The sequence below is a fragment of the Megalobrama amblycephala genome, linkage group LG14, assembly GCF_018812025.1.
Source record: "Megalobrama amblycephala isolate DHTTF-2021 linkage group LG14, ASM1881202v1, whole genome shotgun sequence".
NCBI classification, from domain to species: Eukaryota; Metazoa; Chordata; class Actinopteri; order Cypriniformes; family Xenocyprididae; genus Megalobrama; species Megalobrama amblycephala.
The window spans coordinates 1419702-1444393 of record NC_063057.1 but is presented as its reverse complement, the minus strand read 5'-3'; the positions used below and the strand labels follow the sequence as shown (position 1 = coordinate 1444393).

General features: G+C 41.9%; 1 protein-coding gene across 2 annotated transcripts; it reads left to right on the top strand.

The window, feature by feature from the left end:
* Nucleotides 1-2049: 2049 nt before the first annotated feature.
* arid2 (AT rich interactive domain 2 (ARID, RFX-like)) lies at nt 2050-24107 on the top strand. Of its 2 annotated transcripts, none has more exons than XM_048154903.1 (21): nt 2050-2577; nt 2682-2775; nt 3407-3504; nt 9353-9486; nt 10766-10984; nt 11068-11135; nt 11218-11287; nt 11417-11667; nt 12682-12778; nt 12857-13066; nt 13462-13626; nt 15081-15156; nt 15241-15375; nt 15468-15658; nt 16222-18407; nt 19696-19835; nt 19942-20080; nt 20429-20511; nt 20592-20721; nt 20810-20901; nt 22639-24107. In XM_048154903.1, the coding sequence occupies exons 1-21, from the start codon at nt 2486-2488 to the stop codon at nt 22748-22750; spliced, it is 4782 nt and encodes a 1593-aa protein (XP_048010860.1). In that variant the 5' UTR covers nt 2050-2485; the 3' UTR covers nt 22751-24107. The 2 variants fall into 2 exon arrangements, with proteins under 2 accessions (XP_048010860.1, XP_048010859.1); XM_048154902.1 differs by having other exon boundaries at nt 2055-2577; nt 19693-19835.
* The last annotated feature ends 585 nt before the right edge of the window (nt 24108-24692 follow it).

The window sequence follows — 24692 nt, the reverse complement described above, 5'->3', positions numbered from 1 at the left end:
CTTGTGAAAAATGTTTCCATCCAAGAGTATGTTTACACAACAACGATGACAAAAAACGGGGAAAAAAAATTCTTTGTACAGATGACAACTGCATGCGCAGTCCTAAATGCACGTCTCTTGTGCCTCATTTAGGAGGCGCGCGTCTGACTGTTTCTATAGAAACCGGAGCTTCTCACGGCCGCTGCAGTGATGCGATGACTTTACCATTCGGCGATTGGCTCTTATTTAGAAGGCGGGACTTATTCCGCCATACTGCGCATTGCACTTTCTCCCATTCATAATAATACGAGTGACGTGTCTTGTGATATTCTATAGTCTTTGACCGAACACAACATTTTCACAGATTCCCATATTGTAGTTCTCACGGAGACGACTGTTTTCAAAAACTTGCACTTTGAAACCCATTTTCAAAAGTTTGCATTTTCAGGCCCCCAAAACGCTGCTGTCATAAATAAAAGGACAAAACGCATTAAAAGTTTTCAGTTTTTACTTGAAAATGGTGTCGTGTAAACGGCCCCCAAAGTTGCAAATTTTACTTATGCACAAAACTGGAATGTCACAATAAAACAACTGTGCATAAAGCACCATTTCCATCCCATATGTTCATGAGAACAAAATCGCCACTTCATGGGAAATTGGCGTAAAATATCTGTATTAAAGTCCCCGTGAACCAGAAGTTGCAAACGACTCCAGTGTTGTGATGTATTTCCAAGTGAAATGGAATATTGAATAGAAGGCAGGGTTTAACTTTAGCGCTCCTCCTCTCCATCTCTCGCTCATAGCAGACTAACGGTTGCAGAGGAGTGGTTTAAGCATTTTCAACCCAAGCCGTCAAACTGACGTCATCAGGGAAGGAACGCCATTCCAAACCGGAAGTAACTTTTCAGATTTTGATTAAAGATTACCACGACAAACAATTTTTTTCTGTGTAATAACTTGCACGGATTAATTGTTCACCACAAGACTAGTAATATGCACTAACAAAGTAAATAGGGTCCATTGTGATTTCATGCCGACTTTAAAAATGGAAGTTGATACGATCGGGAAAGAAACTATGCCATCATAAATTACTTGTGCCTCTTATCGGATATGTTTTTAAAGCACATTTCTAGAATTTGTGCACATCCTTTCCACCCAAAGTTTTTATGCAATATCCCAAATTGCATAAAAATAGCTGGATGGAAATAATTAATGGAAAAGACCGAAGGTGCATCCCAATTCGCGTATACTTGTGCACTATTCTATGATGTTTTTAAGTATAAATAGTGCAAGTAGTGCGTTCACACTAAAAATTCCAAAATGAAAAAGTACACTTTAAATACCTGGATGATGCACTAAATTAATGGAAAAAACAAAAGTTGTGTCCCAAATGACGCACTATACACTATGCACTTATACACTATGTACTTGTGCACTATGTACTCATCCATGTAGTGCGTGAATTGTATAAGGTTATTTTGTCATTTAACAACGGAGTCCGATACCCTCTCCCCCTCCTCTACGTGATTAAAGCTGCAACAGTTGTGTCCAACATTCCACACTTAGTTTTTTCCGTTAATTTACTTTTTCACTTTTTCTTTTTGGAATTTTCAACGTGAACGCACGACTTGCACTATTTATACTTAAAAACGTTATAGAATAGTGCACAAGTACGCGAATTGGGACGCACCTGAAGTGTGGAATTTTGGACACTTCATGCACTCAACTGTCGCAGCTTTAATTACGTAGCTGGGCTGTCAGACTCCAATGTTAAATGACAAAATAATCTTATACAATTCACGCACTACATGGATGAGTACATAGTGCATAAGTACATAGTGTATAAGTGCTTAGTGTATAGTGCGTCGTTTGGGATGCAACTCGAGTAATTCTGGTCATGGCTGAGTTTTAAAAACAACTTCTTTCTCACAGCCAACACTTTGCTTGACTCAAGTTTTGTTATTTTTATGACGCTAGTGTAAACTGACAGTTCCCTTCCCCCCACCGACGCTCATGGCTGGTTTCCGTTTTTAACGGTCAGGAGGAGTTTCGAGACTCCCCCTTTTTCTTCAGCGAGCTCCGTCTATTGTTCATGAGCGGCGCTGTGGCTGTGGCAATACCGACGCTCGCCTGCAAGGGGGCGCCGCGGAGTCGCGCGGCCTCGGGTCTTTTTGTCTGAACTGGATCCCGCTGCCGCTTCACAGTGTGCGCGATTAAACCGGAGCCGCGTCCGTCCCGCACTGTCAAAAAACCCACTCCAAACCCCAACACAAGCGCAGCCGGTACCGTTGTTTTCCCGTGCAGCCATGAGCGGCGCAGCGCTGCTGTTTGGCTGAGCTCGCTCGGGGTCTGTTCTGGCTGCCGTTGGAGCGGGTTTCTCCACTCTCATCCTCCGTCATTTCTTTAACTTTTCAAAACACTCAGACGCGCCGGACCGGAGCATGGGATCCCCGGACTCTTAGTAACCGAATCTGAGCCGGGGGTTTGACCGAATTTCAGCGAAACGATGGCGAACTCGACGGGGAAAAACCTCCCCGAGCAGCGGAGGAAAGGACAGGCTTTCCTGGACGAGCTGCGGCAGTTTCACCACAGCAGAGGGTGAGCGGGAATTTCGCGCTTATTATAACTTGAGTGACCCGCGCCGGGCGCGTGAGGGGGTCCGGACGGATCACGGGTGCTCATTCGGCTGTTTTTCTCCACAGATCACCGTTTAAAAAGGTTCCCGTGGTGGGTGGGAAGGAGCTGGACCTGGGTGCTCTCTATGTGAGAGTGGTGTCTTTAGGGGGCTTCGCGAAGGTAAGTTCCTTACAAACACACACACACTCGCACACTCACTAAACTCAACATTTCTCATCTCACACACACTCTTCCAGCTCAACTCCCCGACCCGGTTCGGCGGATCTCCCCGCGGTTCTGCCGAGCATCGGCCTGTGTAAGTGTATGTATGAGTATGTGTATGTGAGTGAGAGAGTGAGTGTATGTGTGTTGGCGCACACACACTTTCACACACACTCACTTCAAAATTACCGGGCGGCTTTCACATCGATTACGAGAACCGAAGCTGAGGCGCCGAATCCCGTCCGGACCCGCCGTGTGCATCAGCGGGTTTATTCCTCCCGTGTGGCGGAGGACTGCGAGACTGTAGGCCGCACACAGGCCTGTGTATTCCGCGTTGTAAATACACCCGCAAACCAACCGCGTCAGATCCGCGGTCCAGTCGCGGGGGTTCGGACAGGTTCGCCTCGGAGCACGTTGTTTCTCGACAGCGGGTCTGATTTATTCATTTCACATGGGAAAGTGTAAGTTAGCCGGAGTGCTAACGGGAGTTAGCATGCACACATATACACAACACACACACTATCTCTCTCTTACACACTCGGTCCTGCATCTGAACCGAACCCCTCTCATCTGTCTCATCACCCTACAGGTGTCCGACAAGAACCAGTGGGCCGAACTGGGCGAGGATTTCAATTTCCCCAGGAGTTGCTCGAATGCTGCTTTTGTTTTGAAACAGTACTACCTTCGGTGAGTCTTTCTTATTCAGTTTCTCTCTCTGATCAACTCCAGCACATGTGCTCAATGTTTACAGGCGCTTCTCTGCTCTGATGCACTCAAACATGCGGCTCGGTTCCGACTCAAAAGCCTGTGTTTTGGGGGATCGTATGTTCGTGTTGATGATTGCATTAGATAGTTTTTATAATCTTATTAATTTCCACTTGTGTTCTACACATGCTTCCTAATGCATCATTAAGTGACAAATGCAATCTAAATCAAGGGGTTTTGCAGTTGTATTTGGGTCACTTTTAAGGATGCATCTGTCAGTTGCATTGGCCTATAATACTTTGTTTTCTTTGCACTTTTATGTGGTTTGAAGTTTATTTTTTGTACAAGTTTTACAACATGCATGCTGTATATTTGAATAAGAGAAAAAGAAAGTCTGAAGGAGGCTTTAGTTTAGATCATTTTTCTGTGTTTTACACATGGTTCTGTAAAATGTCCTAATGCAACATTACCGTTGTTTTAATATGGGGGATTTTAAGTCTAAACCAGGGAGTTTTTTAGTGGACTTGCATTTGAGTCTCTTTTAATCATGCATCTGTCAGTAGGACACTTTTGTTTTGGAGGCAGGGTTTTGTGTGTTTTTTTTTTTTTTATACATTTCACAATATGCATTTGCTAATTCCTGTTTATTTGAATAAGAGATAATACAAACTCTAAAGGAGGCTTTAGTTTTTTTTTTTTTTTAGCTTTTACACTCTTTAAAAAGCCTTTTCAGCTTGTAGTGTTTTACACATTGTTCCTAATGCAACGTTATGTGACGCATTCAATCTAAACTAGCGTCTTTTACTGTCATAGATGATTCTTTTGGACTTGTATTTGAGTCACTTTTAAGAATGCATCTGTCACTTGCATTGGTCTATCAGAGTCTTTTGTTCTGGAGGCAGGGTTTTGTGGTTTGATAAGAGTTTGACAAGAAGTTTCACATGATGCATGTGCTGATTCCTGTCCGTTTGTGATTATATTTGTGTTCTGGATCTGTGTTGGTGTGTTCAGACTTTACTGTCGCCTCTATAGAAGAACATGTTTTGTGCTTTCTAGGTTATCTGAGTGTTTATGAATGTGGTTAATGGTGTTTTACAACATGCACACACTTGATTCATTTATAAACAACCAAAGATGTTGCACATGCAAAATCTTCCTGTTCATAGATATATCTTCATAGCATCAGAAGCGAGGAGCGTAGTGTTGTCTGCTGTACAGCGAGAGTGGCTGCTGGTTTTCCACGTGCATCTCTGTAGTTTAGTAGGTTATGGGGGGGTGAGACAGACAGACTTGGCAGCAGGGAGCATTTAGGCTGTGTGGGCCGTGAGGAGACGTACACCTGCCATGCAACGGACTAAACGTAATTATCATTCTGCAAAGTCTCCTTTACCATCTTTGCAAGAGAGGTTGTTTGTGAGAAGACCTCAGAACGCCAAGGGATGCAAACCACATTCTCCTGTGTGTGTGTTCCTCATGAGAGCGGTGTATGAAGGACTGAATAGTGTGAATAAAGCATTAACCGGTTTCATTTGTGGCATCCAGTCATACATGGATTTATTAGGCATGCTCTGGTTTTATTTTCATAATCAAAAGGTCTTAGGCTACATTCACACTGCGAGCCTTAATGCTCAATTCCGATCTGTTTTTTTTTTTTTTTTGTATAGTTGTTCACATTGTTGTTTTAAATGTGGCCAATATCAGATTCCAGTGCGAACAGATCATGGTTCTTGACTTACCTGCATGCGCAAAAGAATGATACAAACAGGGTTGCCACGTTTCTACCACAAAATCCACTCAATTGTTTCTCAAAACTAGTCCAAAACTAGACAAATCGCGTTCTGTGGGGTATTATGAGTTCTTCTGACACATCACTGCCCTTCTACTGACTACCTTTCTCAACTGTCTTGATTGCGTTGGTAATGTAAACTCTTTGAATAGACTCCCACAAGCGCAGAATCGAGACGAATGTTGATTTCGAGTGACGTAAAAATCGCATGAATTCCAATATGACTGTTCACACTGTAGGCGCATTACAAAACATTTGACCTGTGTCGGATACCACATATGGAAGTGGCACAATTTGGAATTGAAAAGATCAGATTCCATGTGGTTTGTACTGTTCACATTATCATGGGGAAAACGGATATGAGTCACGTGGACAAAAAAAAAATCAGATTTGGGCTACATTTACCTGCAGTGTGAGCGTAGCTTTAGTGCCACTCAATTCTGATGTAACTAATGCCAGTAGTTTTTGAAATCCTGGAGAGGTTTGTGTCATGTTGAGGTGTAACCGTCTCGGTGGAAGCGGATCCAAAAAGTTTAGACAGACATGATTGTTCAGAGGAAACTGTGATGGGGAATCTTGGGAGTTTGAATCTGTAAAGTTTTTACAGTAAAACAAATCATCCCCGTTTATATATTAGTAAACACTCAAAACTAGTAAGCCCTGTGTTTTAAGCTGCAGGTGTTTTGATTGGATCAGGATGTTGGAATGTTTTAATTACATATGTAATTTACAAAGACCTTTTCCCAGAACTATCTCAAAGCCTCGCAAAACCTTGGGAGCATCCCACACACATCCCACGAGGAAAAAGTCCTGCAGGCCTGTCGGACTTCAGTCCGATTAACTCACACCACACAGACTGAGAAATGGATCCAAAACAGTTAGTTTTCTCAAGGAATTTCATTTGCACGCTTTGTGATGGATTGTTGTAGAACAGGTGGAAACCGTTGTGTAGTCTAACTCTTATCTCTCACGCCGAAAAGAGGAATCCGCGTGTCTGTTTTCACCGTCACAGCTGAGGAAGAGCTGGCAAGGGATTTGAACTTGGGTCTTTGGGTTCGTGGTGTGATGCGCTTTCCGCTGAACCGCTCGCCAGCGATCGGAGCATGTGAAATGAGTCATTTAAATGTGGCATCTGCATTCAGGCGCTCCGTCTGCCAACTAAAGAGAGGAGAGCAACTGAACAACACATGTCAATGTCTTAGTAATTGGCAAATAGTCTATTTAAGGACAGGGCAGCTTTATTTTTTATGCACAGCGTATTGGAGCATGTGTGATGTTATTCATTCTCCTTGTTTGGTACAGACCATGCAGTCATTTGTTGCTCCGATTCATTTGTCAATGAGCTGATTAGCAAAAAGTATTCATTTGAGTCATTATTCAAGTTTTCCCAGAAACATTTTGCATGTTTTTTTTTTAATACTGCTGTTCAAGTAATCATAGAAACATCAAGTAAGCATGGAAGTTGCATGTCAAACTTCATGCTCATGCTACACTGAACTTGCTCTAGTTTATTCATAACGTGCACTGTTTTAGTTTTTAGGTGCCGCACTTTAATTCTGTTTGAGGATTTATTAGTTGTATAAAAGCACAACTGTCCTGTTTGATTTTTTTTTTCTGCCAGACACAGAACATACATTCAGCAGCTCCTGCAGGTGAAACTTGACCTTTTTCCACCGTGTCTCCAGTAGGGGGCAGTAAATCACTGTCTGGACCTGAGGCTGTGCACGTGAGCGCTGACTGGATGCCATAGTTCCTGATCTGTCAGCTTCATTTCTGTATTTACATGTCTGGTTTGGAAAGCAGATAACGAGTCTGCCTTTTTACCTGGCGGGTTTGTGAATGAAAAATAGATCTCACTCGATGAAAGTTCATTTCCAGCCCTGCTCCAACACACCTGTTTGTAATTATCCATTGCTGCTGAAGATCTAAATTAGCTGGTTCAGGTGTATTTGATTAGGGTTGGAGCTAAACTTTGCAGGAAGGTAGATTTGCAGGAACAAAATTGACTTAAATTGTACAGAATAGGCCTGATGCTTTCTGAAGGTCCTCATTTAGTGTCTCGTGAAACATCAGCCTGTAATCAGCTGTGGGTTTGTCTGAACTCTCACATTGACCAGCTGAACAATCATCACTACTGTTTTGTTTTGTTTTTTAATTCATTAGTTTCTCAATGGCCAATAGGGATATATATTTGCAGGTGGTGAAAATGATATACAAATAAAGTCATTTATGCACCCTTACAGTGTTCCAAACTTGTGTGACTTTCTTCTGTGGATTCTAAAAGTTGTTTTGTAGAATGTTGGTAACCAAATAATTTCGCTTCCTATTGACTTCCATTGTAAGGACCAAAAAAATACAATTGTAATCAATGGGAACTGAAACTGTTTGGTTACCAACATTCCTCAAAATATCATCTTTTTTTTTGTTTCACAGAAAAAATAATTCATACAAAGTCATACATGTGTTGAATGACATGAGGGCAATTAAATAATGACAGTTTTCATTTTTGGATGGACTGGATGGCAGCAGATAAGTTGTTTATATACACATAATATATACATACAACTTCAGTTAGTGTGTAATGTTGCTGTTTGAGCTTAAACAACATCTGCAAAGTTACGACGCTCAAAGTTCAATGCGAAAGGAGATATTTTCTTTTACAGGAATCGCTTTTTATGGACTACAACATACTAAAAGTTTGTTTGAACAATGTAAGGCTGAACACCGTTACTGACAATCCTCATTTTGTCTGCGTGAGATTCTCCAGCTTTGTTGCTGTTGAGCTGTTAAAGCTCCGCCCTCTTCTGGAAAGGGGGCCGGTAGCAGCAGCTCATTTGCATTTAAAGGGACACACACAAAAACGGCATGTTTTTGCTCACATCCAAATGGGACAAATTTGACAAGCAATAATAAATGATCTGTGGGGGATTTTGGGCTGAAACTTCATAGACACATTCTGGGGACACCAGAGACTTGTATTACATCTTGTGAAAGGGGCATAATAGGTCCCCTTTAAAGAAAAAGACATTTGATTTGACATGAGAGAACATGTCTTCTGGTTGTCTTGAATATCAGTAATCACTAATTAAAATCCTAATACACCGCTGCGTGTGTCCAGTACAGTGTGTTGTTTTCTAGTGTTTATGGTGAGTAGAGTCTATTTATAGTGTTTGTATTGTAACAGTGGGTGGCGTGTGTGTGAGTGTGTGTGTGCGCAAAAGTGAAAGCTCATTCAGTCGAGGGAACCACTCATGAGTCACACTCAAACACGCGGAGCTGGACTGTGAATATTACTATTAGACTCACAATACGATTTGATCCCTGATTCTCTGGAATAAACCGCTCGTGCTTTCTGAACGTCATGCAGTATGATGGTGATGTTTGGTTGGAGTCTTTGGTGGGTCTTTAAAATGTTATTTATGTTAGAATGGAAATGGTGCAGACGTTTGCGTTTGCATATTCTCTTTTGCATTTGACAGGCCGATTAATCGGTTATTGTCTTAGCCAACAACTGAACACGCTTGGCCATTCTGCCTAGTGTTACTTCCAAAATCTTGTCAAATGAAATATTGTACATCCTAAGCAGATTTGTCTTATTTACTATCATTAAATTGTATGCTGTATATGGTTATTGCATTGGCAATCAGCCACCCTGCTCTCTAAATATCTTTTATTGGCATCAACCACTTAAAAAATACTTTACTAACTAAAACGTTTTTTCTCAGTCCCTGAGGTTTGCAGGTTTGGAGCAATATATTTGTATGTGTGGATTTTGCAGTTGAAGTAAATGATGTTCGCAGTCGCACATGCTGCCCCTCCAAATACACATCTGAGTACAGAAACCGACGTCCGCTCATTTAAAACATCCTATGAAATGTATACGATACTTTTATAAACCCTCAATCATTTATACAGGTGCTCACTGCTCAGCAAATAAGTGTCTGGATGTTAAAGTCTTCATGTCTCTTGAATTTCCCCCAGGATCATGAGCATATATCTGTCTGTCATTTGGTGTGTTGATGTCTTTTTCTGCTCTCTCTGCAGCTATTTAGAGAAGTATGAAAAGGTGCATCACTTTGGAGAGGAAGATGAAGAGGAGCAGCCGGGAAATCCTAAACATTTGCTTCCGATTGGTGCAATACCCACGTCATACAACTACCAGCAACACACTGTATCAGGTACAGATAAGCCCTGTCTGCTTCTCTGAGGCTTTATATATGTGTATACACACACACACACACACACACACACACACACACACACACACACACACACACACACACACACACACACACACACACACACACACACACACACACACACACACACACACACACACACACACACACACACACACACACACAGCTGGCTCAAAGGGTTAGTGTGTGCTGGAGCTGCACCTGTGAAAACTCTGAATGCCACGAAGGAAATGGTACTCCTGCCACTGCACTCATTTCAGACAGACAGATGATATTTACATTTATATAAGGATTGGTGTAGGTTTTTCTTGTTGTGCATTGTCAAATCATTTGATTATCATTTCTTTTCTTTTTTTAGCATAAATTTGTGAATGCAGAATCTGGAAAAATGTAAAAAAAGACAACATAGAATTACTGAAAAAAATAAAACATTACGTACGGCATTGTTAAAATGATTGTATTATAAATTCAATTGATTAGACTTTTTTTATTTTTATTTCATTAAGCCATTTAAAAAGAATACAGCCAAATTAACACAGATTTTAGGAAAAAATAAACCTTCATAGGGTCCAACAAACACTCAATTTCCATATGCTGATGTAGTGAGGAGTGAAGTTTACATTTGTGGTCTGAACAACCTGATGCATCAGTCCTCTACGCACACCTTGGCAATAGAATCGGCATTTGCTATAAAAATAGTAGGCTGTATTTACTTGCCAGACTGATAAAATAGTAATTATTAAAAGATAATATCACTACTAATACCAGCATCTCTTCTGCATGTTCTTAAAAGCTGAATAATTCAAAATAAACTGTTATTTTGACAGGAAAATACAACAATATTGTTTACATGTAGCATGTCGATTCGCTCTCTCTCTTTCTCTGTGTGTGTGTGTGTGTGAGAGAAACAGCGCTCTCAGTAAAGAGACAGTGAGTTGTGCACCTTCACACTAGAGTTTGCGGTACGTCAAATACAGGTACGCTGCACATCCATTGAGCTTAATTGAAATAGTACAGTTCGCTTGACGGAAAGCGAAACTCTCAAGCGCTCAGAGTGTTCAGCGAGTGAAAATATATCTATGCTAAATTTATACTTGGCCTCTAACACGCACACACACTGGCAAGTAAAATCTAAGAATTTATTAGCCAGTGGCTAATGATAGAGTGATTTTGTCTCATTGTGCATTCACACTTGGCTGACTCTTGTTTTGTATGAGTCTCTGAGAACCACCTCCTTTTTGCTTATTCTTTTTGACAGACTATCTCCGCCAAAGCTATGGGCTGTCGACGGATTTCATCCCTCCATCTGATTACAACAAACTGGTGCTGTCTCTCCTGTCTGGGCTCCCGAACGAGGTGGACTTTGCCATTAACGTGTGCACGCTGCTATCCAACGAGAGCAAGCATGCCATGCAGCTAGAAAAAGAGCCCAAACTCGTCACACTGCTGCTGGCACACGCGGGAGTCTTCGACGACTGTACGTTTGCACCTACGGTTACTAGAGTATATGCGCTGCAGTACTGCATGTGCTTTAACATTACATGTGTGCTTGTCTTTCAGCATTAGGCAGCTTTTCTGCTGTATTTGGGACAGACTGGCAGGAGAAAACGTCACGAGACTTTGTGAGGGTAAGAAAAGCATGCTTTTTGCTTGCTTTTTACAGTATAAATTGTCCTTGTGCTCTTAACTCTTGTTGTCCTCTCTTTGTAGTTTTGGAAAGATGTCATTGAAGACAATGAAGTCAAAGATCTCATCTCAGACAAGAGCTGCACACCCCAAAGTATGTGTTTGTTTGTGTCAGCTACTCTCGTTCCCTTTGATGTGGTGAAAAGTGTAGTTTCACTTTGATTAGTCGAGACGTTTTAACCAAGTATTACTTCAGACTAAGCTTGCGTCATGCTTTTTTCAGATGGATTGGAGACGAGGGACGTCTGCACTTCTCTCTTCCACCCGGCACGTAACGTAGGCATTGGAGACGTAGAGGGCCAGCGGGTGTTGCAGGTGGCAATGATTCTGAGGAACTTGTCCTTCGAGGAGGCCAACATCAAACTCCTGGCAGCTAATCGCACATGTCTGCGCTTCCTCTTGCTGTGTGCGCACTGCACCTTCATCCAGCTACGGCAGCTGGGTCTCGACACGCTCGGCAACGTTGCCGGAGAGGTCAGTTCACAGTCTAAAAGATTGTTGTGATGGCATATTTTTGTAGGCCAACCTGGAAGTTAGTGTCACACTGGTTCCCTCAACAAAAACCTAATAGGATTTTTTCATTGACTCTTGGATTATTGCAGACACTGATACGATGAAAGCTAAAAATCAGCTTATTGAATTAACCTTTTGCCCTGGTTTGCAAGCAAACGATTAACCTGGCAACTCAAGTATACCCACATGATGCACTCAATAAATTGAAAAAAAGAAGTGTGACTCTGCTGGATGACTAAATAACGGTATAAAATTCATACAGTAGACAATTGAGCACATGGTGTATAGTCAGTGCATCATTTGGGACGCAACTTTTATTTAAAAAAAAAAAAAATCAGGTTATTCCCCAGTATTGACGTCTCAACTTAGTCATTATTGTATCTGACTCAGAGTATTGCATTTGTTATGAATAAGCAGTATTTTGACTGTGCATTTAAAAAAAATTATAATAATTCTTGTCAAGAATAAATCCGTTTGCAACAAGGCCGTAACCATGTCTTGAACATTGGAGGGAACCAAAGGGGTTGGAGTTGGGGAAGTTAAAGAATTAAAAGGGATTTAAGGGAATAAAAAAGAAATAAAAACAATAAAAGAAAGAAGTTCTGTGTCTAATTGTTATGAAGTAGTCCATTTAAACTTGTTGCAAATATTTTATTTAAAATATGCACACATTCACTCTTGTTTGTATATCTAAAATGTAAAAAAAGGCTTATCACATTATGTTATGAATGACATCATTTAAATGACAGCATATTTTCAGTTCAAAATGGAGAAATTCCATTAGAAAAGTTGAGTAGTTTGCATCACTTTATGTTACTGTGGGTCGTTAAACATATTTTTAAAAAAAACATTGTCTTCAGGAAGTACTAAAATGCTCATTTCTAGGTTTTGGCCTACAAAAATACATCCATCTGTGGTTCTGTCGACTGTTTGTGTCAGATCTTTTGTTAAACATGTCTGTTTGTCCTTTTTCAGCTTCAGTTGGATCCAGTTGATTTCCGAACAACGCATCTGATGTTTCACACCATCACGAAATGTTTGTTGTCACGGGATCGTTTTCTCAAAATGAGGGGTAAGTATCTTTTTTGGGTGAACCGTTTGTGCAGTAAAAGTTGTGAAAGTTGCTAAATATTTCCATTGCATCCTGCAGCCATGGAAATCTTGGGAAACCTGAGCAAAGTGGAGGATAACGGTGTCCTGATCTGCGAGTATGTGGACCAGGAGTCGTACCGTGAAGTCATTGCCCTCCTGACGCTGCCGGACATCATGCTGGTCATCTCGGCTCTGGAGGTTCTGTACCAGCTGGCTGAGCTCGGGGAGGTCACGTGCTCGAAAATCTCCTCCGTGGAGAGAAGCATAGGTACACGTTCACCTGCCAAATATGAGAGATACTTTCAGCCAAAACCCAAAAAGTTAAAGTTTTCATTTAGCCCAAAACCGAAAAATAAAAAACATTAAAGACCATGAAAACAACATTTATTGTTTGAATTTCATTTATAAAATTGTCAGTTTGAAAGCTGAGCCTATTTCAGATCAAAAGTTGCAAAGTGCAAATAATGTTTAGTGACTAAAAGATTTAAGAATCAATATCTGATCATCAAAATGAGAATAGATTAAAAATGAGAAATCGATACTGCTAATTGTGATGCTAATTAAACTCCACTTTTTTGGTCAGTGATTTCAGCCATTGCAGAAATTTTGCATCCCTAACCATGATGAGCAGTGAACTGACTAGTTTGTGTTCATGTATGTCAGATCTTCTCGTGCGGTTGGTGTCAGTGGACCTGCACACGTTCGGACCCGATGCCCTGACGGCAGTAAAACTCATCGAGCATCAGGCCTCCAGCTCTCAGGTCTCAGAGGTTCGACCGCAGCTGGTAGAGCATGTCCCCCCTCCAACGCAAGGCACTCCTGGCGCTGGTAAGTCTCCTATGGGTCCGCTTTCTGTTTTGTTGTAGTAGGGGTGTGCAAAAATACATATTCAAATATCGCAAGTACTTTTTCCTTTTTAATAACCATTGGGAACAAGTCACTTACATAGGACAGATTGGACAGCCAAAACTTAAAGGGTTAGTTCACTTTCGTTAATCTTCAGAACACAAATTAAGATATTTTTGTTGAAATCCGATGGCTCAGTGAGGCTTGCATAGCCAGCAATGACATTTCCTCTCTCAAGATCCATTAATGTACTAAAAACATATTTAAATCAGTTCATGTGAGTACAGTGGTTCAATATTAATATTATAAAGCGACGAGAATATTTTTGGTGTGCCAAAAAAACAAAATAACGACTTGTATAGTGATGGCCGATTTTTCAAAACACTGCTTCAGGAAGCTTCAGAGTGTAATGAGTCAGTGTATTGAATCATGATTCGGATCACTTGTCAAACCGCTAAACTGCTGAAATCAGCAGTGACTTTGGCGCTTCGAACCGCTGATTCGACACGCTGATTCATAACACTCCGAAGCTTCATGAAGCAGTGTTTTGAAATCGGCCATCACTAAATAAGTCATTATTTAGTTTTTTTGGCGCACTAAAAATACGGCATGAGGGTGAGTAATAAATGACAGAATCTTAATTTTTGGGTGAACTAACCCTTTAAAGTGTGTATTTTAATAACTTGTCAAGCTCAATAATTGACCAGTCAGTAGTCATTTTGAATTCTTATTGTATATTTGCATCCGTTAATTAAATGGAAATCAGCGCTGCAATCTTTTATTTTTTTCCAGCAGTTTGGTAAAGCACAAATAAATTTCTTCCTCAGTGTTTTGTGGTGATATTGACTGATGTGATCACACAATATTGCTTAAAGCTGCGTTCAGACTTACAATATTCTTGTTTTTCACTGTCAGATTATGCGATTTCGACTCTTAAATTCTTGCCGTGTGGTGGACAGGAAACATGTCAGACTACACGTTGCTTCTCAACCAATCATCGCTTGACGTCTTTAATGACATGCGTGATGTCATTGAGAAGGCAGAACTAGTGACTGACTTCTGGAATGTAATGAAGCGTGACAGACTCGGCATCGGTTGTCATCTACTACAACATGCTTTGAGATGAAAAGATCGCTTCTTGCATCCCGTTGTCGTTTATGAATTGCCACGATACCACGTCAAATGGATCGGGCCTAAATCAGGCTAATATTGTGTAGTCTGAACCCGGCATAATATGATGTTGTGTTGTTTTTAAGCACAGCATTGTGAGCTAGTGCTCTTTTTGAGTCTTAAGGTATTTTAAAAATGTCCCACTAAAATAATATCAAAGGGTGTTGAAATAGGAAACGAACGAGGAATACTCCTACGGTGAGCTGTAACTGTGAAAATGAGTTCGTCATCTGTATTTACATTGTGTTTGGGTTTTTTCATTGCAGCGAACAGGGCACCTGTGCAGTCTACGCCTCCGCCTGGGATTGTGGAAGTAGATGGGGAGAAGTTCACAACTCAGTGGTAAGACTGAACGTTTTTCGTTCTTGTGCTTCTCAAATCCATTAAATGTTCTGGTGTTTTATGAATGCTTTCTGCTCTTGGTAGGCTAAACGCTCATTTTGAGGTTCATCCAGATGGTTCGGTCTCTCGCTCAGAGATGTACTCTGAATATCTGGCGACCTGCAGCAAGATGGCGCGGGGTGGCGTGCTGACATCCAACAACTTCTACAAATGCCTGAGGTGAGAATAATGGAACTGTTGGGCAGATGCTGTCTCAAATGGTATACGTTGAACTCGAACAGAAAATCAACGTTATGCTTTGTGTTTCTCAGGACGCTGTTTCCTAATCACACGGTGAAGCGTGTTGAGGACACACGGCTGAGTGGGCAGGCTCAAATACATGTGGTTGGTGTGCGGAAGAGGCCGATTCCTCTTCCTGTCCAGCTTTATTATCAGCAGCAGGCCAGTCCTGCACCAGTTCCAAAACACGAAGCCCCCTCAGAAACCCCTCAGGCCCAGTCAGGTAGATATACAGTTTTATCACTGGTTAACTGGACTGGATTAATTACATTTATACTTGTCGTTTTGCACTGCTTTTAACACCTGGCTTATGAAACACTGTTTGTGTGGAGCTAACACTGAATTTTGGTGCCAAAACTATAGTGTGAAAGTTTTAGAATGTTATAGCAACAGTTGTTTAGCAACAGACAACCAATCATAAACTGCCTCAGTGCTGAACTCATTAAATATTCATGCACTTTAAACAGTCACAAAAACTTTCACACATTCCATTTGTTTTTACTGTTTTTAAGGAAAACAGAATGTCATAATAGTGATACAGAGTATTATTTTTATTATGTGGAAATGCTTCTATATTGGGAAAATGATATATCGGTCGATCTCCAAAGTTTATACAGTGTTTTTATGCACTTTTTATGCTAATTATGACTGGATTCCACAATTTTGTCTGTTTTGTGCATCGCTGAAATCATAGGGCCCTAGTTAAAATAATTGTAAGAATGTAACACATGCCCTTGAAATGTTTACTGTGGTGATGAGCCAGTTGCATCTTGTTTATCCATGCAGCGCTGCCCCCTGGTGTGGGAGGGCAGCTTGTCCGGGCTCCAGCACCAAGCCTTACTGCCGGCCAGGCAGCACCACAGGTGGCCTTCACCATGCACGGAACGTCACACGCCAACGCTCCCAGTGCTCCTGCGCCAGCCCTGACTGTTCCACGACTCCCAGTGAACCCGCCGGGACAAGCTGCACTTCCCGCTTGCCCACCAGCCACTGCCCCAGTTCCCATACGACCCAATGACATCCTCAAAACAGCCATGATCCAGAGCTCCATCCCCACGGCATCTGCTGCACCTGCAGTTCCCAACCACAGCGGCTCACCTACCCAGCAGCCCTTGCTCCATCACGCCCCTGTTACACTGATCCAGCAGGGGCCGCCGCCCCAAGGACACGTATTTACAGGTCGAGTGCAAGGAGTTTGTCCTTCGGTGGCCCAGCAGCGCTTGCAAGCCCCTTCCCAAGAGGCCGTGGTGCTTGCACCGCCTCAATATGTGAGTGCGCCATGCACTTCGCTAATGGCAGGAGGGCAGGTTGTGACTGTTGCAGGCGTGACTAGCACTCGTGTTGCATTTCAGAACATCGCCCCCAAACCAGCACCTCAAGCGCAGTCGCCACAACCTCAACAGCAGACGCAACAGCAAAGCCTAGTCATTGTCAGTCCCAATCAACAACCCAACACCGCATTCGCCCCAGCCATTCATCAAATAGTACTAACCAACCCCAATCCTCAGACCATCCAGCCGCAGCCCACGGCGTCTCCCGCTTCTCCAAACGCACCGGTCCCCAACCCTGCCCCGTTGCAGCCGGCCCAGCCACACACAGTCAGCCAGATGCTGTCCGTCAAGCGGCAATTTCAGCAGACTCCGCCCCCTCCTCCACCCCCGGCCCAACCTACCTCCACAGAATCCAGTCTGATCAAACAGTTATTGCTTCCGAAACGTGGTCCTTCCACCCCTGGTGGAAAACTCATACTCCCCGCTCCGCAAGTTCCCGCTCCTGCGAGCACCAGGGCGCCTAGCCCGCAAGTCGTATACCAGGTGACCAACAGCGGTTCGGTGCCACCTCAACCGCAGTTGAACGTGCAACTTATGCAGAGTCCTGGTGCCGTTCCCATCTCCATCCTACCAGGTCAGATCATTTCCACCTCCACCCCCGGCACCCTCCTGCAGGCGGCACCCAGCAACCAAGTTACCTTCACTGTTGTGCCAAACTCTGGCTTCCCCGGCCAGGGAGCGCAGACCCCGCCCACAATCGGCCTGCAGTTGACTCCGCCTCTGCCAATCGCGGGAGCCACGCCCATTCCGCCTTTCCGAGGTGACAAAATCATCTGCCAAAAGGAGGAGGAGGCCAAGGACGCCACGGGACTACACGTGCACGAGCGCAAGATCGAGGTCATGGAGAACAACTCTGTCGCCGATGGTTCGGCCAAAGCCAGCAACGGGGATTCGGCAGAGGTGGACGGACCGAAGCTGCTCAATGGGAGGAAATTCGACTCAAGTCTACCTCCATACCACTCAGGGAACAGCCAAGCAGAGGCTACACAGGCGCCGAACGGCCCTGCGACACAGGGCGGCAGCGAAGGCCCTGGAAAGCAGACGCCCTGCGACCCTAAAAAGCTAATGGTGAACGGGGTGTGCGACTTTGAGCGATCGGACGCTGGTTCCCATCCGAGCAAAAACATTCCAAATCATAAGGCTTCCAAACACATGGGGAACGGTGAGGTGTTGTCGCCTCAGAAAGCGCACGGGGCTTTCGGACTGACGGACTCTCTTGCTGCTCCTCAGCAGGACACTGCCAAAGCAGAGCAGGCAGAACGCCTGGCCAACGGTCCCAGCCACGGCGCTGAGATCTCCAACGGCCCAAACTCAGAGACACTGGGCGTGAGGCAACAGCACCCACCTCATAACCACTCCCCACCTCCACCCGTTTCCGAGCCGCCTCCCGCTAACGGCACCATGGAGAGCCGGCCGCTGAAGAGACCGCTGGAGGACGGGGACAGAGGTAACTCCGGAATCCCCACGAAAATGGGTGTACGGATAGTGACCATCAGCGACCCCAACAATGCTGGCAACAGCGCCACCATGGTGGCCGTGCCGGCGGGCGCAGACCCAAGCACAGTAGCAAAAGTAGCAATAGAGAATGCAGCACAGCAGAGACCAAGTGTGCCCTCGCCGCTTCCTGAAACCAATGCTCAGGTAATGTCATTTTTGTCTAATCTAAAAACATTTACCTGGCTTTATCCAATGATTTGATTTCCTTACTGAAAATGTATGCAAATTAGTACATATTTAAATATAACATTTTAGAGAACTTATGAAAAACAATTGTCTTATTGTGCTTAATCAACTGGTGAAAATGTGGTGATATTCATTAGTTAAAATTTTTACCCTATTCACCTATAGTGCCCTGTATAGAATACTATGAAATAATATGTTGTGTGCCTTATTCTGTGTAAGAAGCCACATCATCTCACAAAAGCATGTTTTCAAACACTCAGAGTTTGGAGTAAAAACGTTAATAAATGTTGCCTTTTGTTGGACACGAGGTTCATAAATGCTTCTCATGTTTGGAAAGATGTTTGACGCGTGTTGCCTTTTCAAATGCATGTTACTGATCACAGAGCTGTGCTTCACTGACAAGCTTGCGCATAAAAAAATAATCGCAGCCTTTGCGATTTCATAATCACACTAAGCAAAATTGGTTTAACCGCGATTTCATGTTAATTGCGATTTATCGTGCAGCCCTATTGTGAACTGGCATCAACTGTGAGATTTTTTTTCTTTTCTTTTTTTTTTTTTTTTTTTTTTTTTCAACATACTGGGGAAATGCCCAGTAATTCTTAAATGGGCTTTATTTTCTGTATGCAAAATGTATTTTAGCTATTTTTCTGTTTTTGGACTGACATGTGACCTTTTTCGTCCTTGTATTTCTCTTCAAATATTTTTTTTCTTGCACTTAATGTATTAATCTTGCACGGTACTCAAACTTTCATCATTATGAAGTTTTATTAGCAACGTTTCGGTCTATCGACCTTCGATTATAAAACACGCAAAAGTATCAGCATATTTCAAAACACCCGTTACAATTGATTAAAAAGAAAACGCTTAATTCTACATCCAAAAGAAGTGCCCAGTTTGAGTTGTGTGCAGGATTTATGCATTTTCTCAAGTTTATATTGGACTTTTATCACACATATGAATAAGGTGTGTGTGTGTGTGTGTGTGTGTGTGTGTGTGTGTGTGTGTGTGTGTGTGTGTGTGTGTGTGTGTGTGTGTGTGTGTGAGGCCCTATATTTTCTATTTCTTGCACTTAAATGTAATAATAATAATGTAAAAACAAAAAAGGAGCAATAACACAAAGAAAAACCTGTGAATTTACACCATGCTTGTTTATTATGTGCAATGGTTGATGTATTCAGACTGCATAATCAGATTTAAATTAATCTTAAGCCTTCTTTTCACTGAATATTCATCTCTGCAGCAGCCTGTGTCAGTTCAGACTCCGCCTCCAGTGGATCAGGCTGCACAGGGAGCCAATCAGAGTTCTCCAGCACCCGCTCTCTCTCCAGATCAAGCACGTAAACCTGGACAGAACTTTAAATGTCTGTGGCAAGCATGCAAACGGTAGGAAAACGTGTGCTGTGATATGTTTTATAGATGCTGTTCTTGTCAATGATGGTTACTGGTGACTAACACTTTTTTTTTTTTTTTCTTTAACATGATGTTTCAGGTGGTTTGACACACCGTCACAGGTGTTTTACCACGCAGCTACCCATCATGGCAGTAAAGATGTGTACCCAGGGCAGTGCCAGTGGGAGGGCTGTGAACCTTTTCCTCGACAGAGACTATCCTTCATCACACACCTGCAGGCAAGATCCTGTCTTTCTCTTTTTAATAATAGAACTCTATAATAACAACAACATCGGTATTAAAATAATAGCACTGATTCTGAGTTTCCACAAAAATATGAAGCAGCACAACTGTTTTCAACATTGATAATAATCAGAAATGTTTCTTGAGCAGCAGATCAGCATATTAGAATGATTTCTGAAGGATTGTTATTTTAAATATATCAATTTAAAGTGTATTAAAATAGAAAACAGTTTTTAAATTGTTGTAATATTTCACAATATCTCTGTCTTTTCAATCAAATAAACACACAATTTGTCCGGTAGTGTATTGTGTGCGTTTTTCTAATTATAAAATGCGTTTTGCAGGATAAGCACTGTTCGAGGGAAGCGCTCATAGCTGCACTCAAACTGGAGGAGCAAACACAAGGCAGCAACCCCAACACTTCCAAGTGTGTAGAACTTCTTCAGCTCATTCTTGCTTATGGTCGTTGATGATTGTGACCGATGTTTTCACTGTGTTGATGTGCAGGTCTCCTCCAGCGGCGGTCAGCAGTCCTCCGCCTCCTCCCAGACCACAGAAAGCGCTCGTCAACCACCCCAGTGCAGCTCTGATGGCTTTACGCCGAGGCTCGAGGAACCTTGTGTTCAGGGACTTCACAGTGAGTATAACCTCATGCCAACAACAGCGGCATCTCTGCTGCTTTCAGACATGTAAAATGATGTTGTGTTTTTGTTTTCTCTGTTCAGGACGATAAAGAGGGACCAATGACCAAACACATTAGACTAACTGCTGCCTTAACGTTAAAGAACATCGCCAAGTACTCGGATTGTGGACGGAAGTAAGTAAACCGCTTGCTGTGTTTAGATTCTGTGGCATAAAATCATAATCATATATGCCAAAATTCTGTAAGATCAAAGTTAGATTTTCTTATGTCAAGTACATTTTTTTTTTTTGGGGTCATATTTCACACTAAAATAAAAAATAAAGTTATAAGAAATTGCATTTTGCATTTTAAGTCAACCTAGATTCCTAGTTCTCTTTACTGCATAGCCAAAATATATATTTTAAACTGTAAAGTATTTAATTATCATTCAGTTTTTAATATATACAGAATTTGATCTTGTTGTAAGAAATTTTGGTAACTTGATTTGTTACCATTAGTTAACTACATTAATTAACATGAACTAACTATTAAAAATACTTTTAAAGCATTTTTTTATTGGCGTTAATTTCAACATTTACTAATACTTTATTAAAGTCAAAAGTTATATCTGAGCTAACAATGAACAGTTGTTTTTTAAATAACACATTAACAAAGATGAATTTGTTATAGTATTTATTAATCTTTGTGTTATGTCAATTAAAAAAACAACTGCTCATTGTTAATTGATGCATTAACTGATGTTAAAGACACAATATGTATGATTTTTGGATTAAAATATCCAAAAACCACTAGAACAGCGTTTATATATTTTATTGACTCGTGTACTTGCGTTATCCCAAATGTTTCCCAGAATGTTTAAATCCAGAGAAATCAGCAATTTTAACCAGGACACAGACCGTGTCCGTGCGTCACCTATCACTGACATCATACCCGCGTTACCCTCGGTTTCCGGTTTCATTTTGTAGAAACCATGGAAACACTAAAGACGCTTTCATATATTATGTGTATTATTAGACAGGTGAGCAACTGTTTGGATACATTCATTGGCACAAAACTAATCATGTTATATAGCTGCTCAACACAGTAAGTCTTATTGTTTAAATCTTGATTTACCGCGAGCATCATGTTTTACCATGACTAATATCGATCTAGCTTACTGCAGTGTGCAACAAGTGTCTCAGAGCGAACACACAGAGTAGCATTATAACAACTTTCAACATTATGTATCTAATGTATCTAATATGATAAACAATGCTGCATGACCGGAAGAAGCGGAAGTGCTCGTTTGTGGCATAATAAAAGTCCCGCTGCTCTCGAGCCGTGTGTCACGCTCGTCTCTCTCTCGCCTCAGATTCTTTTACACCTCCCATGATTCCACGAAATCAAGGCGTCATCAAACTACACCTTTGTTTTGAATAAGCGACTTCTAGTGGTGAAAATGACATATTGTGCCTTAAACTAATGGGGCCTTATTGTAAAGTTTTACTAAAATGTTTAATTGTCATCATGCAGTAACACTTTACATTAATTTGCTAACATGAACAAACAATAAACACTTTATTAATCTCAGTTCATTAATCTCAACATTTACTAATGTATTTTAAAGATCAAAAATTGTATGCTAACATTAGTTAAGTAACTTGAACATTTTTCTTATCTAACATTAAACAAATTGCTGTTAAAATATTTTGCTCATTGTTAGTTAATACATTAATATTAACAAAAGAGAACTTGTTATAGCTTTACAGATAATGAATAAATGAAGTGGTCTTGCTTACTGTATTTGTAATGTTATTAATAAATATTTTGGGGTGAAATGTGATTTTGATGTTTTTAAGATTCACCTGTTCCATCACGTGCACCCAACATGCAGCAGACTTGAATGTAATATGACTGTGTGTTTGTGTTCAGGCTGGTGCGGCGGCATGAGAATCATCTGTGTGTGTTGGCGCTGAGCACTATGGAGGTCTCCACCACGCTCGCGAAATGCCTTTACGAACTCACGCGCTCCCTGCAGGCCTGAGCTCAGCTCCACCCAAAAACCTTCGGAAGCAGAAGAGACTCCGGTTTCCCCGTTCTGCTGCCGCACAGGTCGCCAGCGTCGTTGGGTCACGGGGCGATACCTCTCGTCTCCCTAAAACCTCCCCCCCCCCCCCTCTCTCTCTCTCCATTCCGCCGACCCCCGGTCCCTCTCCACCTCCTCCCTCACAAACTGCCACGGGTCTTCCACCAGCCACTCAGAAACCAGCGCCCATTTCACTCTTCTAACCGCCTCCTCACGCCTGGCCCAACGAGCACATTTTTATAGTCCCGGACGAGCGCCGCTGATTGGGCGGGGGGATTCTGTGGGCAGGGCAAGTGGGGCAAGCGGAGGTGTGGCTAGATTCTTTTTCTTTGTAACTTGATAGCTTGGTTTTCTTACTTGAGCCGATTATATTTTCACTTATTTATTATTGAAATAAATACCAATATGAGTAAATGAGAAAAAAAAAATTGTGTAAATATTTGTGAATAGATATAAAGTTAAATCACCCTCCTTCATGCCGCTGCTGCCCACTGGTATCGGAAGCATTACGTTAGTAGGTTCAGACTCACGTTTTTTATTTCGACCCCTGGTTACTCGTTCGAGATGTGATTCTGTACTCAGCAGTGGATGAATGTACTTAAACCCTGTAAATATTCTGCGAAGGTACTGATGCTGTAAAGTTTTGGGAGGGCTGGCGGAGGGCTACAAGTTTTTCTTTGTGGAACTGTGATGATTTTTTTTTTTTTTTTTTCCTTTTCTCTCCCCTTTTTTGTACTATTATAACTTGTAGAACTCATTTTGCTGGCTGAAAGAGTATGAAATAATATATCATATGTCATTTTGTAGAAGAGACAAAAAACAACTATTGAAGGTATTCCCCTCAACCTGTATTCACTGTAACCGTCAGAGTACGAGCCGCCCGCCCGTACGTGATTCTTTTTGTATTTGTAAATTGGTTTAAATACATGGAGTTTTATACAGGTTTTCTCCTGTGTTCTTTGCTTTTCCGTGCAGGTATGATATTTTCCTCCAGACCTTTTTTCTATCTTAATATAGTGTGGGATTTTATTGTACTATTTTGCGTTTTCTTTTTCTTTTCTCATCCATTCTTACGACCACGCCACATTCCGGCTCCCGGACCCCAGGCTGTCCTCTCTGCTGTGTGTTGTGTAACATTTATTACTGCCTGTTGTGTTAGCATCCCAGCGGGGTCGCGACCCCAACCCCCCCTCACCATTTCTGCAGTGTCTGTAGGGTGTGCGATGATACATATATCTAACAGTCTGATATAGATTGGCTTCATTTACTTTGGTGACTGTTTATAGTTTTTAAATAAAAGACTGAACATTTTTGACATACTGTTGACATGCCTTTTTTTTCTTCTGACCCCCTCAGTCATTGTTTCAGGTGTGTTTGATCTCCAGTAAAGCTAAACTGTGTGCATATGGACAAATTCAGGTGCAAAAACAGCTGTGCAAAAAACATATAGTGAACAAAAATCATAATAAAATAGATTTTATCTGCCTTACTATAATATTGATCTGGTTTATTTACTGAAACTGGTAGATCAATGTTTCTCTGCTGGTCGAGATTGTTGTAAGAGTTTGGCGTTTCATTTATTCATAAAGTCAGTGATTAAATTGGACTATTATAGGACTTGTACGGTTGTGCAGTTCTTCATCCGCAGAATGTGCAGTGTTGCTGATACAATATCAAAGCTCAAGGTTTTCCCATTGTTGCAGAAGGACGGAAACACGTAAGTTCAGAAAGATTGAATGTGATTATTGTAAAGTGAACGGACAGAAAACGCAAAGACGTTCAAATGGAGCTGCTGCTTGTTTATATACCTGTCACGTGATGCGGTTAATCGATGACAGGTGCGCGTGATTATGCTGCTTTTGTATCGACACTTCCGTGTCTGTTTCTGACAATCATTTTT

Bases quoted from the DNA above. Each gene is read 5' to 3' on its own strand.
- arid2 (XM_048154902.1), top strand. From the start codon at position 2,486: ATGGCGAACTCGACGGGGAAAAACCTCCCCGAGCAGCGGAGGAAAGGA. The intron at 11,288-11,416 runs GTATGTGTTTGT...TGCTTTTTTCAG, and splicing joins CAAGAGCTGCACACCCCAAA to ATGGATTGGAGACGAGGGAC. The intron at 20,722-20,809 runs GTGAGTATAACC...TTCTCTGTTCAG, and splicing joins TTGTGTTCAGGGACTTCACA to GACGATAAAGAGGGACCAAT.